General features: G+C 48.2%; 6 protein-coding genes across 6 annotated transcripts; 2 read left to right on the top strand and 4 right to left on the bottom strand.

Annotated features, from left to right (window-relative positions):
• Positions 1-935: 935 nt before the first annotated feature.
• On the bottom strand, positions 936-2,150 carry FPOAC1_010867 (uncharacterized protein; the record flags this gene model as incomplete). Its single annotated transcript, XM_044855255.1, has 1 exon — positions 936-2,150. The coding sequence occupies one exon, from the start codon at positions 2,148-2,150 to the stop codon at positions 936-938; it is 1,215 nt and encodes a 404-aa protein (XP_044702568.1).
• Positions 2,151-2,605: 455 nt separating this feature from the next.
• FPOAC1_010866 (uncharacterized protein) lies at positions 2,606-4,929 on the bottom strand (the record flags this gene model as incomplete). Its single annotated transcript, XM_044855254.1, has 3 exons — positions 2,606-2,980; positions 3,037-4,799; positions 4,857-4,929. The coding sequence occupies 3 exons, from the start codon at positions 4,927-4,929 to the stop codon at positions 2,606-2,608; spliced, it is 2,211 nt and encodes a 736-aa protein (XP_044702567.1).
• A 1,400-nt stretch (positions 4,930-6,329) lies between these two features.
• Positions 6,330-8,437, top strand: RLI1 (Fe-S cluster-binding ribosome biosynthesis protein; the record flags this gene model as incomplete). The annotated part of the gene is made up of 5 exons (XM_044855253.1): positions 6,330-6,349; positions 6,442-6,466; positions 6,540-6,954; positions 7,016-8,346; positions 8,405-8,437. The coding sequence occupies 5 exons, from the start codon at positions 6,330-6,332 to the stop codon at positions 8,435-8,437; spliced, it is 1,824 nt and encodes a 607-aa protein (XP_044702566.1).
• Positions 8,438-9,253: 816 nt separating this feature from the next.
• Positions 9,254-11,830, bottom strand: FPOAC1_010864 (uncharacterized protein; the record flags this gene model as incomplete). The annotated part of the gene is made up of 5 exons (XM_044855252.1): positions 9,254-9,385; positions 9,440-10,207; positions 10,262-10,378; positions 10,432-11,628; positions 11,687-11,830. 5 exons carry the CDS (start codon positions 11,828-11,830, stop codon positions 9,254-9,256), a joined length of 2,358 nt encoding a protein of 785 aa, XP_044702565.1.
• A 436-nt stretch (positions 11,831-12,266) lies between these two features.
• Positions 12,267-14,192, top strand: FPOAC1_010863 (uncharacterized protein; the record flags this gene model as incomplete). Its single annotated transcript, XM_044855251.1, has 2 exons — positions 12,267-12,519; positions 12,568-14,192. The coding sequence occupies 2 exons, from the start codon at positions 12,267-12,269 to the stop codon at positions 14,190-14,192; spliced, it is 1,878 nt and encodes a 625-aa protein (XP_044702564.1).
• A 194-nt stretch (positions 14,193-14,386) lies between these two features.
• Positions 14,387-17,339, bottom strand: FPOAC1_010862 (uncharacterized protein; the record flags this gene model as incomplete). Its single annotated transcript, XM_044855250.1, has 5 exons — positions 14,387-14,955; positions 15,006-15,544; positions 15,603-16,324; positions 16,373-17,098; positions 17,157-17,339. 5 exons carry the CDS (start codon positions 17,337-17,339, stop codon positions 14,387-14,389), a joined length of 2,739 nt encoding a protein of 912 aa, XP_044702563.1.
• Positions 17,340-18,359: the final 1,020 nt, after the last annotated feature.

The following is an 18,359-nucleotide window of genomic DNA, read 5'->3' as shown; positions in this document are numbered from 1 at the left end:
TTTGGTGGAGAGGCAGGAACCTGAAGATTTGGATTGATTGCACGGGGTGAGAGCACTGAGAGGTGGAGTATGCTCACGTGATTCTGGACAACATCACTACGCCATGTTCAAGACAATAGGTTCTTTAGTTTGCAATAAACTCTATGGTTATACTTGAGTTTGAACTATATATCTAATTTTTACTATCTTGAAATCTTCTTTCAGGAAGTTCACGCATTTTTTATCTCTGTTTAAGGTTAAATATTCTTGCAGCAAACTGCCTCCTAACTTTTGCTGGGAGGACTATGCTTTTTACATAAGTTTATGGTTAACCAATAAGCGTAGACTATTCTAATTGTTACCCTAAACAAGGTATCAGTTGCTATTGTTCCTTGCGCTCCATTTATGGCTGCTTAATCTATTTGTGCTCATTGGGTGCTTGCATTCAGCAACTTCTATTGTTATTTCATTTCACGGAATTGTGGTTCATTTCTACCCAGTACCTACCTACCTATCAACGAGTGTTCCTATACGTCGCTTGTCAGATGCCTATCCGCGTATGTATATCCATTGGCATTATAATAGTGTGTGTTTTGTGGGTCTTCCCGTGTCCTCCATGTCTTGGCTATGCAGCCATAACAGGTAATACCAGGACTTAGGCACTTTTACGAGGATTTAATCTTATGTTTAGATGTCTCGTCTAATAAGCTACATATAATCTCTGCGAGCCCTGTGGCGTTACTGCCTTTACTACTGTTGACATTGTTACATTGTTGAAACGCCGACAACTACCGTTCAGTTTGCGGATTCTTCTGGACTGCCAAAAGCCACCAACATCGTACTCACTAGGTAGGGAGAATAGATTATATCTTGAATATTCATTCTAGACTAATTAGGCTTATAGATAGGATACACATACATATAGAAGAAGTAACATAGAGCTACTCTAGAAACGCTTACAGAGTCTTCTTGGCCCAGCCAATCTGCTTATTACCGCTGTCAAAGACAACAAAAGCAGCCTTCAGTGCGATCCCGCCAAAGATGCTGATGCCAATGTCGTCATCGGGCTGGATACCACCGATGCACAAGCCCTGCTCTAAAGGAGCGAAGTTAATGTAAGAGCCAGGGATAGTGATGGTCACACCACCAACAGCGAAGCTGAAATTGGGAAGAGTAGCAGAGCAGCTGAAGACGTATATACCATAAGACGAGACGTATCGAGCACTGCTGACCTTGGTGTAGTAAGCCGAGGTGACAGCGTTAGGGAGGTAAAGCAGGGTAGTACCAGTGTCAGCAATGCCGATGATGTGCCTCTCGTTGAGAGCAGCTGAGCCGATGGCGTATCCGGAGCAACTGAACGCCCACATGCCGACAGAGGAAGGAATGGGAGCGTAGCCAATTCTCCCAGTGTAAGCAGAATTATCAATGTAGCCAAAGTTGTAGGTTCCGGGTTTCTGGTGCTTCAAGTCGGCGGTGAACACAGATGACTGGAGAGTGGTGATGGCATTGTCGAAGAACGTCTTCTGTTTGGTAGGTCTTACAGTGTTTGAGGAACTGAAACCAAGACCTAGGAGGCCATCGACACCGGCCATCTGCTCAAAATTATGAGAGACACGCTGGGCAGACTCGACGGCTTGCGAGGCGACAGCGAGGCCACCGACGGAGACATTATCCTTGTAAACGTCTCCAGATGAAGTATTTCCGTCGACATATTCGACAGACCAAGTAGCACCAGCGAGCCTCTTGGCAGTGCTGCTCTTGGCAGGGTTGTACTCGTGATGTCCACTGTTACTAGTAGTCTCAGTGCTGAAGACCCAAAGGTCAGAAGAACCAGTGTCAAAGACCAGGTTGAGAGTCTGGGCAGGTGTGCCGATCTGGACAGGAGTCAACCACTCCGCACCATTATCAGAGAGTATAGTGAAGGCTGAACCACGGCCGCTCTGACGCTTCGAGTGAGAAGACTCGATGGCCTTGACAGCTTTCTCAAGACCCTTAGGGAGAGGAACGCCGTACTTGGAGTAGACGTGGGCAAGGGCTAGAGGACCGCTCTTAATGAACTTGGGGTTTTTCACTTGTTCAATAGAGAAGTGCTTATCCTGGACAACAGGGGTGCCGAGGGCAATGGAGGCAAAGGCCAAAGAGGCAGTGAGAAGAGCATTGAAAGAAGGCATTGCGATGATATGATTGGCATCACAGAGCTGGTAAAAAGATAGAAAGAAAAGGGTTCTGGTGACACAGTACAGTGAGAGGACATATAATGCTTCTTTATATATTATTAACACGGGAATCCTAATCTTAAAGACCTTTGATCTAAAAGTTTGTTAGAATATTAATTTCATATATATCTTAACATTCATTGAGAATGTTTACCAGATCAAAAAGGGCCCATGCGAAAGCTTAAGAGATTGTAAAAATAAAAGCAAATAAACACGATTAGCCATTCTAGGATTTTGTACAAGTCAGTATGTCTATTTACTTGAAACAGTAAGATATTACCCCCCAGGTAAATCATGCAATCCTCCAAGTCAAACTTACAACACGATGCTGAGGCACATCAAGGTTATTTTCATCTAAAACGAAAATGGAAAATATGCACAGTCTATTGGAATATCTGTATCAGCGTGTTTTATGTACGATTCGGACAAGCCTTTTCCCAAGATGCATACGGAGAGTTATCCCTCACGATATACACTTCTCCCACCAAAACCAAGCATCCGACCGCCATCGAGATAGCAATAATAGGAAAGTTCACTCGCGCAAATTCATGGCTTTTCACATGGATGTGCTTTCGAGCGAGAATGTCCCTCCAAAGAAGGCCAGCCAAAGATGCGCTAAAAGCCGTGCTGAACGCGCCATAGTTGACACCAAGAGCCATGCTATAAATTGTAGCCCAGTATGTTCGGTCAGTAATGAGACTGGTGTCAGCCGCGCAATTTATTTCCTTCCAGGCTTGAATGATACGTGATAGAAGAATCGTGGTGCCAATGTTGGTACCCGAAAACTATAACTAGCAGTCAGACATCTGTAATCTCAGATTACCTAGGAGAGACAACTTACATTGGACAAGACAACTGAAAGGAAGGCCATTCCACCAATACTTCCAATAGTACCCGTTCTCTTGGACCAATGATACCATCCCCACGCAAAAACGTTGACCCAGCCCGTGCTCACAAGTGCCTGGACAAGCACGAACATGGCAAACGCAAAGGGTACCAAGGCGAATGGAAGATGAGCTGCAACAGCCATGACAGTAGGAAAAGTCTCTTGGAGCCACTCGTATGCCTCTCGCGACTTTGATACCAAGTTTGGTTTATCAATCAGTTGTTTCGATGTTTGTTGGAAATTACCAGCTTCAAGTTTCTCTGCGTCCATCTGAGCCGAGGGTAATGTTGACATGTTCTGGGCGTGAAGAGTGTCCTCGTCAACCGGAGGAGTGTTGAACTTTTGTGCTGGCGTTTGTGGCTCTGACCCTGATATAATAATTGGGCTATTTCCTGCAGTGTTTGACACCACCACCTTTGGGATGTCAAATTGGGAATTGGCGTGATCGCTGTTGTCTGGGAGGTTCTTCAGTGCAATGCCTTCTGTTTGCCCGACAGCCGCACTATGGTCAGCATCAGAAGCACCAGACGTAGCGTCCAACTTGGGTTCCAGTTCATCCTGCGAAATTGCGGATCTTTGAAGAGCTCTTTCGGCTTTTGCTGTTTCCATTTCCTCCTTGTACTTAGCAGCCGTTTCACGCGTATCGTGTCGATGAACCCACCCAGATCCTAGATCCCAGCAAAACATGACAAATGCGGCTGGAACAGTTACCCAAAAGACGGGGTGCTCGCCAGTGCCTGCACTCGCGGCGTTGATAGCCAGAACGGTAATGAGGGTGGCCGACATGATTAGAGCGCCAAAAGCTGCGCCTTTGCGGTCGAGGAAAGGATTCATGATGTATGCCAGTGATAGTGTCATTTCTTGTCGTCCCTCGCCCGATTCGGCGGATTCTTCGGCCTGGTGCTGCACGTAGGGAATGTTTGGGTTGACCGGTTCTTTTTCTCTTGCAGCTTGAGGGAGGGTGTGCATCTCGATTTCGGAAGGGATGAGTTTTTCGTCGGCAAAGACGACATAGAGGAGGAATGGGAAGAGAACAATGGCTGTAACCACAACCGGAACGATCATATTGGCGGTGTAGACAATGAACTTGATGTCGAATGCGCCGGCCAGGACAAGATTAGTGGGGTTGGATGAGACGAGGATGGCTGAAGCGATATTGGCTATGGCGAACTGCGTAAAGATCCAGGCTCTCGGACTCGTGATGTTTTTCGAAACTCGCGTCATGTACGCGAGGAAAGCTGTCCCAGAAAGAATAATGGGATCGTTTCCGATAAAACTTCCAAGCAGGAAGAAGAAAGCATAGAGGTAGAAGAAGAGGCGGTGGCCAACCTTTCCACCCCAGGACAGCACCTTGAAAGCTAGCCATCTGATGATACCAGACGCATCGATGGATATGGCAATGTAAGCCAAAGTGATGAAGAAGGCCATGATGTCAAGAGGATGGATATGGTTTGCGCCGACAGTCCCATCGTGTACTTCCTGGCGACCAATCGCAGAGATAGCCAAGAGGAACAAATCAGCTATCAGAGGCGCAGTAATGAAATTGACTGGAAAATTGAAGCGCACGAAATGTTTTGTGCAACGCTCTTTATCATGAAGAATGGCATGATGTGTGCTTGCTGGTATCATGCGTAGGTGGACAAAACACCGCCATATCACGTCCACGAGAGGTTTCGGGACATAGACAGGGATATGAAAGGGCCAGAGTACAAGGATATCTAGGACAAGTGTTAGTGATACATGTGATCTATTGCCTTGGGAGTAACAGGACGTACTAGCAATTACAAAGGCGATGAGTGTAACTATTGATCTCCATTGGCGGATCTGGCTGGTATCAACACCAGCCATAATGGAGGATCGTTCACAAAAAGGCTGCCAGTAGAAAAAAGTGGCAGACAGCCTCGAATTAAATTTACTTATGGGCAAAGAGAAGAGAAGGTGAAGGGAGGAAAACCTGCCCAACGAACGGCTCAACGGCAATTTAGTGGGGTCTTTTCTCAAGTGAGGGAACGTAATCTTCAAAGCATGTCATCACAATCGAGGCAAAAGAGCCTAAAGAAGAAGCATTTCGATGTAAGCTTAGTGATATTATGTGATGTGATGGCAGTGCAAGGACTTTAAATCTCTTGCCAAGTCATAGAAGAAGAAAAGATGTTTTCTAGAAGAATAATCTTCCCGTCATCGTTAGCTGACAAGGGTAAAAATGCTGATGCCTAACCCAGTTGATCAGCCAGTTTTCGGTATGGGGTTTAACATTTGAAGCACACAGAACTTGCTGGGACTCGGTATAGTCGATTGCAAATGTACCATGTAACTTAGGTACTAACCTACCTACCTAGGTAGGTAGGTACCTAGGTATGAGATATCACTATTTTTAGTCACGTGTCAAAATGCAACCACGACTGATTATAACCTAGACTAGTACCTACTAAGGTAGGTAGGTAGGTTTGGAATGCGATATGCATGACCTCAAATTCAAGACCAGGCTTGATACTGGTTCATATAAGGAATATGAGTCACCGGAAACTCTCTAAACCTTAGTAGCTTCAGCACCTTTTTCAATTGCCTAAATAACAGAGAGAACAATAATGTCAAACCAACTGGAACGTCAAGCTACACATTAAGCATCGCAACCTCCACATCAGCCGTGCAAATTGTTAAAGTGGCGGGCCAGATTTATATGCCTACTAACCTTGATACTGAAGTGGTTGATGTCCAGCACCTGCTAACAAGGCAGGCAGTTATTATTGATCCTCAAGTCGAGCATAGGTGCTGGCTACTGACCTGAGAAGAATAGTTTTAGACTCAAATGTCAAATAAAGAGAAAGTTGATTCATTACTCCGTAGAGAACTACAATTTGTCGCAGTGACATGGAACGTCATCCAAAAGATAGGTACGTACCTTAGTACCTTGCTTGCCCGTGCTGCTCGTTCCATAGGTACCTACCTATGTTCAGTGGTCCACAGCCCCGCCAAACCTACTAATGACAGGGCCTGAAAATTGGATTACCATCCACACAATCCAAACAACCTGGACCTAACCTTGGAACTTCTTTTTACCTTGATTTCTTCCCCTCGTTTTCTTCTCACCGTGTAACCCGTTCTTCATAAAGAGTCTTCGACGAGTGCCCGCGTGTCATCGTATCTTACGCGCGTGAGACACTTTGTTGTCGACTTCTCGTCTTTCTTCCCACAAATTCCCACCCCACCAAAACCATCAAAGTAACATCTGCTGTGTTATCGCGAAAATGTCTGATAAACTCACGCGGTACGTCGATGCGACTCGAGAAAATAAAGAAACAAAACGAAACAAAACAAAACAAAGCAAAACAAAGAGAGAAGCTAACAGGTTATCAACAGTATCGCTATCGTAAACAGCGACAAGGTGTGTGATCATCAGCAACAGCATCAATATGTGCCCCGCCGCCCGCCAAACATTTTCTAACCCCTCCTTTTAGTGTCGCCCGCGAAAATGTCGTCAAGAGTGCAAAAAGTCGTGCCCCGTCGTTCGTAGCGGAAAGCTCTGTATCGAAGTCCAGCCCGACTCCAAGTTAGCTTTTATCTCCGAGTCCCTCTGTATCGGTTGTGGTATTTGCCCAAAGCGCTGCCCGTTTGACGCGATCAACATTATCAACTTGCCCACCAACCTTGAGAGCCAGGTCACCCACCGATATGGCCCCAACAGCTTCAAGTTGCATCGCCTTCCCATGCCCCGACCTGGCCAGGTGCTTGGACTTGTCGGTACCAACGGTATTGGAAAGAGTACTGCCCTCAAGATTCTGAGTGGAAAGCTCAAGCCCAACCTGGGTCGACATGACAACCCTCCCGACTGGGAGGAAGTTATTAAGCACTTCCGTGGTTCCGAGCTTCAGAGTATGTAGTACCCAATTTGTGATCCCAGGGGAGGGATGCGCGTGTGCTGACCATTAAACAGACTATTTTACAAAGCTTCTGGAGGATGACCTCAAGGCCGTTGTCAAGCCCCAGTACGTGGATCAAATCCCAAGGGCCGTTCGAGGCCCCAACAAGAGTGTCCGATACCTCATCGAGAGCCGAGCCACGCTCGGCAACATGGAAGACGTAGCCAACGTCCTTGAGCTGAACCATATCATGGACCGTGACATCAACCTTCTCTCTGGTGGTGAGCTCCAGCGTTTCGCTATCGGAACTGTCGCCGTCCAGCAGGCCGATGTCTACATGTTTGACGAGCCTTCTTCGTACCTCGATGTCAAGCAGCGTCTGAGCGCTGCTTTGATCATCCGCTCTCTCCTACGTGACAACGACTATGTCATCGTTGTCGAGCACGATCTGTCTGTTCTCGATTACCTCTCCGACTACATCTGCGTTCTGTACGGCAAGCCTGCCGTTTACGGTGTTGTCACACTCCCATACTCCGTTCGTGAGGGTATCAACATCTTCCTTGACGGTCACATCCCCACCGAGAACTTGCGATTCCGTGATGAGTCTTTGACTTTCAGAATCGCAGAAACCACCGATGAGTTCCAAATTGACAAGTCGCGTGCATTCAACTACCCCAAGATGGAGAAGACCCTAGGCAACTTCAAGCTCAGCATCGAAGCTGGTGACTTCACTGATTCCGAGATCATTGTCATGATGGGTGAGAACGGTACCGGAAAGACAACCTTCTGTCGTCTCTTGGCCGGCGCCCTCAAGCCCGACAGCAAGAAGGGCGTCCCCGAGATGCGAATCAGCATGAAGCCCCAGACCATTACCCCAAAATTCGATGGCACTGTTCGCCAGCTGTTCTTCAAGAAGATCAAGCAGTCTTTCTTGTCTCCCCAGTTCCAGACCGACGTTGTCAAGCCCCTCAAGCTTGACGACTTCATTGACCAGGAAGTCAAGAACCTGTCCGGAGGTGAATTGCAGCGTGTTGCTATTGTTCTTGCTCTCGGTATCCCTGCTGATATCTACCTTATCGACGAGCCCTCTGCCTACCTCGATTCCGAGCAGCGTATCATCGCCTCGCGTGTTATCAAGCGATTCATCATGCACTCCAAGAAGACTGCCTTCATCGTTGAGCACGATTTCATCATGGCCACCTATCTCGCTGACCGAGTCATTGTCTTTGATGGACAGCCTGGTATTGATGCTCATGCCAACAAGCCCGAGTCTCTTCTCACTGGCTGCAACACCTTCTTGAAGAACCTCAACGTCACTTTCCGCCGTGACCCTACCAACTACCGCCCCCGTATCAACAAGAACGGATCTCAGCTCGACCAAGAGCAGAAGATGAGCGGCAACTACGTAAGTTTACTTCATCCTTGTTTATATCTTGTAATCTTTGACTAACAAGTTTGTACAGTTCTTCTTGGAGGAGAACCCTGACCAGAGCTAAAGGCGTTTATAACGATACTATGCCTCCCCTTGATGGTGCATCTCCCGGCGTTTGTGGCGTTCAAAATGGGAATCGGCGAAAGCAGCGGGACTTAGGAATAGACGATGACCGCAGCGCCGGCGAGGATGACGATCCAGACGAATAACGATGGTGACGGCAGCGTATCCCCTGTTGTCTGGTCCTACGAAAGCCGTTGGTTTTCTTGACTGGTATATCCTGGCTTGTTCCTTGTCTTGCGTTCTCTGGGGCTTTGCAACTCCCCAGATCCTCGCAGCATGGCAACAGGGCGGGTGGCTTCGTAGATTGAGGGACAATGGATCTAGCAGGATCTCTGCCGTCTGGCGTTTCCTACCTCGCGGGAAACAACTTCCATAGAGAATTATGGCTGTCGGTTAGTTCTAAATAGTTCAATTGCAAGAAAATGGATCGTCTAAAGAAAAGTCGTTGATTAAAATATGGGTGCTTACTTCTAGACTATCTAGATAGTACCTAAGACTGCCAGTTTACCCCCCACAATAAACTCCAGAAACACGTTCCCCTGTACAAGTTCACAAATGTATAAACCTAGACTATGAGAATGGGAAAAGACACATACTGGCCAAATAACTGCTCATCTGTAGCAGAGTGGTCGCCATGTGTTTCCGCCGCTGCGGCACTGGACGGCCATGGCGACCAACAGCCGCAAGCCTATACTCCCAAGTCATCTCGCCCGGCGGACGTTGTCAGGGTTCGACGATGCGTACTGAGAAAGAGTGCAGTAGCTTTTTTAACCAAAAGGTAGAAAGAGAGAGAGAGATCAATCGATAAATACTGCTCTTAATCCTCCTCAATCTCACCCTCTTCACTTCCGGAATGAACGTCCTTAGCTGCAGGAGGAGGGGTTTTCTTACGAGGACGTTCTTCAACACGAGGTGGCGTGCGCTCCCGAGATCGCTCCCTTTTAATTCTCTGTGTCATTGTCAGTCGTGTTGAACATCATAGACATTTTGTCATTCCTCGTACCTTGGCGTCGCGTGAGTCACGGCGAGCACCGTCTTCTTCGTCATCGGGACGACGTCGTCGGGATCCAGAGGGTCTCTCATCTCCATAGTTGAGCTCATCATGGGATCCGCGGTCGGCACGACGACGATACGATCTCTCGCGCTCGTCTTCGCGGTCCCTTCGTTCACGGTCATAGTAACTGTCGTCATCGCGGCGCGATCGAGCGGGTCGGTCGTAGTCTCGATCTCGTTCCCTGTCACGCTCACGTTCTCGTTCTCGCTCACGGCGAGGTGGCGGCGACAGGCGGCTGCGGTCTGATCCCAAGAGGCCTTCGGCCATGGTGGACTTTCGATGGTTGCGCTCTCGCTCGGCGATAGCTTTGCGTCGGTCCGCTTCGTAGGCATCTGGCTCCGGACTGCGACTTCGTCGAGAACCACGTCCACCGCTACGATGAGATCGCTCACCTCTAGATCGGTCGCGCTCACGGCGATGTAGGTCTCTCTCACTAGACATACGATCACGCCGTCTGTAGCTTCGGTCCGCTTCATCTTCCTTCTCTCGCAGACGTCGGATGTGCTTGTCGAATGCATTTCGTCGAGCATCTTCAGATGCAATGGCCTGGAACTCATCTGATTTCAAGAGTCGAGGTCGTACCTTGTCATATGTATCACTGAGAGCGATAGGAGGCTCCACGCGTTTCATGTATGCACGCAAATCATCGATAGCCCTTCGTTGCTGGCGCTCAGTTTGTCGATCGTCGTCCCGTCTGGACGAGCGTTTCTCGCGAAGCTAGTAATCTTGTTAGCAAGCAAACATCATGAGGACGACACCGTGGTAACATACTCGGTCAAAAACGAGTTTGAGGATATCCGGATCAATGTTAGCAGTCCGTCGATCATCTTTCATGATGGAGAGGAACTCTTCAAAGTTGCTCGTGGGTGTGAGATCAAACCGCTTGTCCTGTACGTCGTTAGCAAACTAATTTGTATAAAAGTTACGTGGCAATAACTCACTTCAAGAACATCTAGAACATCGTTTCTGGGCCCGCGTAGACCACGTTCCTCTTCCTCAATAACATCCCAAAACAGCTCTTGAGGTGTGGAGCCGCTTTGGCCAACGGCATCGGTATAGCGGGCATCGTTCTCAATGAGGGGAACGACCTGGCTCCATTTTGTTCCAGCATTGATTTTGCCATTGCGGCGAAGCTCGGTGAGTAGGGACTTGAAAGCATCACGTGCCTTTCGTTCCTTGCGGAGCTTCTTGTTCTTCTCCTCTTGCTTCGTGTCGTTGAACCTGCGCTCCAGAGCCTTCATGTGGTTTTGGAAAGCAGTCAAAATGTCAAACTTGGTAAGAGCCTGGTACTTTTCGTCATTTTGGAAGGGCGGGGTAGATGAAATGATACCTTGAGCATCAGCCCATCGAGTGTAAGGCTCCAAGCTGAGCTTGGGAAGCAAATCAATGAGGCCGTCCATAGCGTTCTTCCTCAGAGATGTCTGCTGCTCTGCGTGTGCCTTCTTCAAGCCAATGATGTACTCTGCAAAGAGTTGCCGACGCTCCTCCTCGTTGTTGGTAGAGCGGAAGATAGTTTCGCCTTCGATTATAGGACGCGCTGTCTTCCAACGGGTGTAATGAGTGATCTCGGGATGCCTTTTGAGCATAGTCTCAAAGTCAGCGCGGAGTTTAGCCAACCTTTCCTTAGCTCGCTCCTTGTCCTGGACCACTACATCCTGGCAATACTTATCGAAAGCGGCCTTGCGATCTTTAGGATCCTTGATGGCACGAAACTGAGGGTCCCGCGCAGTGGCTCTGATCGTCTGTTCCCAAGTCCAGTCCGGTTGAACTCCACTTCGTCGAAGAAGTTTCGCGAAGGCAGCTTCAGCCTCTTCGGCGGTCGCGTATTCAGGATCGTTTGTTGCAGGCACAAAAGCCTGAACTTTGGGATCGTTTCCGTATGTTATCTGACGAGATTCAGGGTACGTGTCGCGCTGATCACGATGCTGATCGTAAGGTGCCTGTGAGTAACCACCAGCGCTGGCGGGAGGCGTGAAAGGAGTCGTGGAAGCTGGAGTGGCCGGCTTGCTTGTTGCACCGAGAGCTGTTTTGTAAACATCGGGCATCTCCCAGGAGCTCTGCTTTGTCTCAGTGTTATACCAATATTTTCGTCCTCCCTCAGCAGTGTATTCCTTCCATGGCTGGTTCGCAAGAGCGCGCTGTCGCATGTTAGCATTAGCTTTCATCACATTCTTACTTGCAAAGAATGAAACAAACCTCGGCGGGGCTCATCATGTCCTCTGGCTTCGTCCATTGCGTCGCTTTTGTAGTTGCGTTGTAGTAGTAGGCTCGTCCATCAGGCGTATGGTGCTCCTGCCAGGCCGAAGCCGGCTGGCCATAAGGAGAACCGAAGCCGTTCATCGTAGAAGAGTCCTTCAACGTAGATATAGGAGATACGCGACACGATCTTACTGCTGTAGGCTCGCGACAAATACTCTGATTATGATAAAATGCTGACAATGGCGTGAAAGCAGGATCAAAAAACTAAAGCAACGCGGAGGTGCTTGAGTCGACTTCGGCGCCACTAACTTTTTTTGCGCACGGATCAAGTGGCCATCGCGACAAGCTACCTTAGTAGGTACCTTTGGTGACGTGATGACTAAGGCATTAGGTGCGTTATAGGCAAGTGGCTTTACGTCGCTAAGGGGGGGGGGGGATGAATTGCATTCCGACTTACACGGGTAATCTAATCAACAATAAAAAGCACAAGTCATTCGAAAAAATACACGATTTTAGAGTCTGAATAGTTCAAGGCTGCATCTCCTGAGCAAAAACGTCACTCAAATCATCTACTAATATGTCGGACTCTGGGATAACGCCAGACAGGGAGTCTATCCCTTCAGAGTCCAATGACCATGAACCTGAATCTCTCACTCAGCTTAAGAGAAGCCTCTTCATTACAGACCCTACAACTGAGTTCGCAGAGCAATCCCACTTGTCCTATCTTATACCGGAAGATACGAGCTTAGATCTGGAAGCAGCTTTTAAAGGTGTCGAGCCCGGAAAGTCTATATTAGAATCAATCAAGCGTCGGGACGCATTGTTCTTTGGTACGTCAATTCATTTTGTGCCATGTTTTGTCACTGACACATCGCCAGATGAGACTGCAAATGTTCTTTTACTGCTCAAAAGTCCGTGGAAAGACGAACCAACACTTCGCGCTCACATCAGCCGGCTAGTGATATCCGTTGAAGCCCATATCGTCAACCAGAACACTCACGGCAAGGAAAACTCCACTTCAGAAGGTATCTTCTCAGGTACTGTCCCAGACATCGACGATCCTTTCATTATAGTCGATGGAGAAGGGAAAGAATATGAAGAAGATGAAAGTGACCAAGACAGCGGTGATGAGAACGAACCCCAGAATGTCTTTGCTGTTTGGAAACTGCCCATCTTTCTTAGTCGACCCCGAACACGGGTTTCTACACCAGCCATCATTTTTACTGCATCTGCGAGTCTGAAGCCTGAACTATCAACCGATATAATCGGAAAGGGGAGCGGTTACCTTCAAAGTGGAGTGCCTTCTGGCTTTAATCTGCTTGAATCCTTTGGTAGCGACGCTGCACTTGGCGGAGTCAAGCCTCGACTGTCAGCGCTTCGAGTATCGAGAGTCGCTCCTGTCACACGCTCGCAAGATGTGACAAAGCATATAAGGGCCCTGCCTCATATTGAGCACAAAATCTTCCCCGTAATCCATACAAGAATTCGCTTTTCACGGCCGACTACGGCACCCACAAGCTCGGCTGTCATTGCGCTGCTTGAAGTTGATTTTACTTCTCATTTTGACTGTGAGATAACACTAGACAAGATCGACCTCTCAATTCTTGACGCCACCATTCAGAATCTCAACGACGATGCGGGCTTGCAACTTCCCCTCGCTTGTGTGTCTCACGACCATATCACATTTCTCTATCGCATTGCTCCTCGCCAGCACGATGTGACTGTCAAGAACCCGATGCGGGAGCTTGACATAACAATCTCCGCCACCGCCCAGGTTGTACCTGGCCGCTGTACGCCTACAATGACCATGTCGTGGACAACCCAACTCGATTTCACCCTTCCCGTCAACCCCGGCTATGGTTCAGCAACCGCGGGAACAGGCATCGTCCGCGCCCATCGTCCATCTCAGCTCTCAATTACCGGACAAGCAGTTCACCCTCTAATATCGCCATCTGTCATACGTCCTGACGCTCTTCCTACTCTCGAGGCTGCCACATCTAATACCGAGACCTCCGTCGCAGAACTTGGCATTACCATGACATTCACAGGTCCATCTGAGCCGGTCCATCCAGGACAAATATTTTCTTGGACCGTCTACATTGTCAACCGTGCCACAGACAAAACGTCTGTGCCTCCACGCAAGCTTGCCCTTGTTGCAATTCCCAAAAGACGTCGAGGCGAGGTCCGCATGACACGGCCACCTTCCGTGAGCGGTCGAAAGCAAGGGCAAAAGGATGTCGCTGATGCAGTCACGGACGAAAATGTGCTTCACGCATTACAAAAAAACTCGTCTGTCGAATCTACGGACGTTGTGTGCTTGAGCGCTGATACCCGCGTTGGCCCTTTGGCACCGGGGGCCTGTCACGTAGTTGAACTTCAGTTCCTGGCGCTGCAAGAAGGTGTTGTAGGTCTGGAGGCGATGCGTGTCGTGGACCTGGGATCGCAGGAACATGTTGATATCAGAGATTTACCCACTATGTTGGTAGAAGGGGCGGCTGCATGAAATCCTGCCTGGATGAGTCGATGCCTTTTATGTTGAGCTGTCATATTATTTGTATCATGTGTCATATCTGAAATACTGCTTGTGAATACAGTTTTGCCATGGTCTCAACGCCTTCTAACAATGCTTATAACTCCTACCACATACAATGCATAACCCTTTGTAAAAACACCGCTGAAAATGCTCCGATAAGTAACTCATAACAGGTCATCTATATCGTCATCCCATCCCAATCTCTGATAAATTGATACCTGCTTGGCGGGTTCAGGTTCCATTCTTATGTTTTCGAGGCCTTCTATGCTCTTTGTTTTGATAGCCTTGACGGGCGTGGCCAAGATCTCGTCGTTTAGAGATGATTCGAAACTGACCTTTCTTTTGCGATCCGTAATGCCTGTAAAGTTAAATAGATTCGCAGCGGACACAGTTTTTCGTTCCAAACATGGCGAGGAAGGCGGAAACGGTAAAACATCTGGATCATCTGCAGGCCGCCGAATAAAGGTTGATCCAGTCTTGGTTGGCGTACTACCAATCCTCTCAAAATCGGGAGTTCGGCTTTGTACAAAAGCGTCCCGTTGGCCTCCTCCACGATAACCTGTAGAGGGAACCATTGAAGGAAGACTGGAAGGAGGAATGACATCCTCAGTACTTATCAGGGGCGTTTCCATTGCATTGGCCCTTGAGGCAAACACATCCTTGAAACGCACGTTCGCCGGTGTCGCCTTTACAACCGGCGTACCGAAGGAACTTTTGACTGGCTTTCTCGCTTCTAGAACTATGTTAGCTGAAGGGTTTGTACATTTGAATTCTGACACGTACTCTTTGCCGAAGAACTCACGGTTGCGCGGCGCTCTGCTGCTTCAGCTAGCGCCTGGCCAACCACCTGGCGATTCGGCTTTCTCAAGGAAGAGATGGCATCCCTCAACTCTGCTTCAACTTGTGCTTTCTTGCTAATCTTGGCATCCTGCAAATAAGTTGCACTGCTGCTTCGTGGCAAAGGGCCACTCTTTCTGTTCATCAAGTCGGGATCATTGCCCAGCACTGACTTGACCAAGGCAGGGTCGCTTGCTTCCCGCTTGATTCCTGGCAAGGCAGTGGTAGTTGCGGATCGCATAAGCGCAATCATGTTGCTAGGGCCTCTCGAAGCACTTCGTCGAGACTGCTGCTCTGTTGAAAGCGCTCTCTGTAATGTTCTTGTAGGCTGCCCTGACACGGAGCGTTTGGCTAGTGTACCCGGCTTGGGAGATTGTTTACTCGATGGCCGTCTCAAAGCCTTAGGCCTTGAGGGCTTCACAATGACGGGCCCTCCTAACATGTGGTTGATTGAATCACAAAGCTCCGGTAGCCTGTGAGAGAAGCTGTTCAACGTAGTTAGTCGCGGTGGTAACGATGACCATGAGCTTGTTCGAAACTTACAATGGCACAATGATATCTACGCAGAAGTCTTTGAGAGGCTCTGAAGACGACTTCTGCTGAGACTGTCCATCTAGAGCCTGGGAGATTTGCGAATCTTCCAGCAGCAACTGCTCCTCAGATGCAGTGGAATGCCAGATTGTTAAACGATGAGCATGAACATCCACAAGCACAGGTAGGTTGTGCTTGTTCCGCTTCTTGGCGAATGGAGGAGCCATATCACCTTGAGACTCAGCAGCGCCAGGTAACAGAGGAAGTTGACTGTCTTCAGCATCGTCTGCGGGCTTCAGAGGAGTCAATGCAAGAATCTCCAATATAATGATCATCTGGAGTTGAGTCTCTCTTGTGTGAAGCATAGAAGTGATGGATTTGATTTGATGTTCAGACACGTCCGTTTCATCATCTTTCAGTTCGGGCTTGTTGGTAGTCCACCACTTTCTGATGTGAGCTTGCTCGTGCGGATAGAGGCCGTCCTTGCCAATTTTCATTCTCCTGGCTCTGCGCTTTCTTTTTCGACCCTCATCGGAACTGTCGACTGTTGTTTTCATCTGTGCAATAAGCGCAGGAATGGTTTGGCGATACTTTTTGTCGATCTGTACGGTGGTGAGAACAAGGCTTTTCAAAAACTCGATAAGGTCAGCTAAGTTGAGATTTGATTCGAGATCGAGATGGAACGCCGAACGGGCGCGGGAGAGTGGCCCTTTAGCAAAATAGGCGAGTGATCCCTTCACCGGTTAGCAGGTGTGAAAAAGGGCGAGTTTGTTTATGTTTACCATAGACTTGTATAGCATGTCGAAGTACTGAGTTCTGAGTGTCTCAAAAATGTCTTCTGCGGTTTGTTGCTTAGAAGGCTCTTCGGTCTTGGCGTCACTTGAGATTCCCAAAGGTAGTAGCTGCGCCGTGTGCTTGTTTGACTTCTTTTCAAGTTCCTCTGGTTGGATGATTGGGGATGGAAGCTTCGACTCCGTGGGCGTCGCAGCTTCGGTTGCCTCTTGTTTCACGGATTCGGCCAATGTTGAAACAGACTGCGATCTTGGTCGTTTGCGAACTTGAGACTGAAAAGCCTCTATGGCGGCGCGTTTCATCTTCTCTTCCTTGTGTATATGGGGCGTAGTAATCGCAGACGGGCCGTTCTGGTTTTGGGGGTCGCTTCTAGTAGTTGGATGTAGGCGTTCTCGACAGACGGCCGTTGCACTGTCTGCCAAGAGGTCCAGGTTTACCCATGGACCAAGTCTGCATACAACATAAAGTCCACTCTCCTGCTTCTCGAGAGCATATACGGCGCGACTCCCCTCTTTTCTGGCAAGAAGGACGACAGGGACGGAACCCATGCGGCTTTCCAGGTCCATAATCTTGATGTTGGCTTCGAACAAGCGGTAAGTGGCGAGGTCGACATTTGTGGCATGGAAATCGATACAGGACAGCGGTAGACATTCGCGAGGGAGGACCATCAATGGGTGGAGGATACGAGGCTGGATATGAAGCTTCGGCGGATGCGGCTGTAGAATCACGAATGAGTTGGGGTATTCAATGGTAAGAGAATAAACAATTACTGACCTTGACAGCAATTGAGGGTTTCAAGAGATGCTCCATGGTAACAGAGTCGGCCCTCTTCTTCTGGCGTTTTTCAGGTGAATGCAGCTCATCTTTGTGATTCAAGCTCCCCTCAGAGCTTGGGGTTAAATTCCTCGACCGCGCTGGACGCGACGCGTCGCTGCCAGCAATGGCGGAAAAGGACATAGATACGGTGGGATGATCATACAATAAGTTCCATTTGATAATATTGAAAGTCAAGAAACAAAAAAGGTTTTTAGAACATAGTTGTAAGGTTGCAAAAAATAACCTGTTGTTGTTTATAGATTGGATATATTTCACGAGTGTAAAGTTAAAGTGGTTTACGTGGGTTGGCGCGTGCGCGAATCATGGATAAAAGCAATTGTCCCCGGGCATTTCAGTAGGACACTGTCGCGTCGGTTGTAATACTGCACCGCGTTTTCCCATTGTCTTAATACTCTTGTAATGGGAATTGACACAAAGGGTATTACCTACACTAGGTTGATCTGAAAAGCATATCAGGTTAGAAGAATAAATAAAAAACAATCCAGAGAAGGGTTGGTTGTATTGTTCGTCTTCATATTTCTAATGTATCTCAATTTCAAATCGGATGAAGGTTGTAATCTGTTGTTTTGGGGACTGTTACCACTATAATGCGCTGTAACTTAAACATCAGCCTGCTGTGGTATTTCACATCCAGCATCTCGTGCATGATCTTGGGCCATATCAAGGCCAAGCAATGGACATTTCCCCCCAACTGTTTGTCCTTACTTGCTTAAGTTCAGCATACCCAAGACCAGCCGATGCATGATGAATTTCCTGCCATGTCGCGTATTCATCATTGTAGGGATTCAACGTCATCGATCGGGTTTAGGAGCCAAATACCGATTGCTTAGTACCATTCAGTTTCTTATAGATCGATCTACCTACAATATCGAAACTACGATCTTAATTTCGAGAAATTCGCGTGGCTTGTGACCAAAGAAAGTGCTGTCGTGTCATTAATCACATCCGATAGTGACAATCAAAGGTCACATTTGTATCATTATGTACAAGGGTAAATAAGGGGATGGAATTGATCGTAATCTCAATATTTCCCCACGCTGGTTTCTTGTGTCAACCGCAAGAAACTTGGAAATAATTCGTGGCGAATGAGTTTCTCGGGTGTTCGGGTCCCATTTACATAATTCAATCATCCATTGCTGT

The sequence above is a fragment of the Fusarium poae genome, chromosome 4 (genome assembly GCF_019609905.1).
Source record: "Fusarium poae strain DAOMC 252244 chromosome 4, whole genome shotgun sequence".
In the NCBI taxonomy this organism is placed as follows: domain Eukaryota; kingdom Fungi; phylum Ascomycota; class Sordariomycetes; order Hypocreales; family Nectriaceae; genus Fusarium; species Fusarium poae.
Note: the sequence above shows the minus strand (reverse complement) of the source record. Positions and strands in the feature narration are given on the sequence as shown.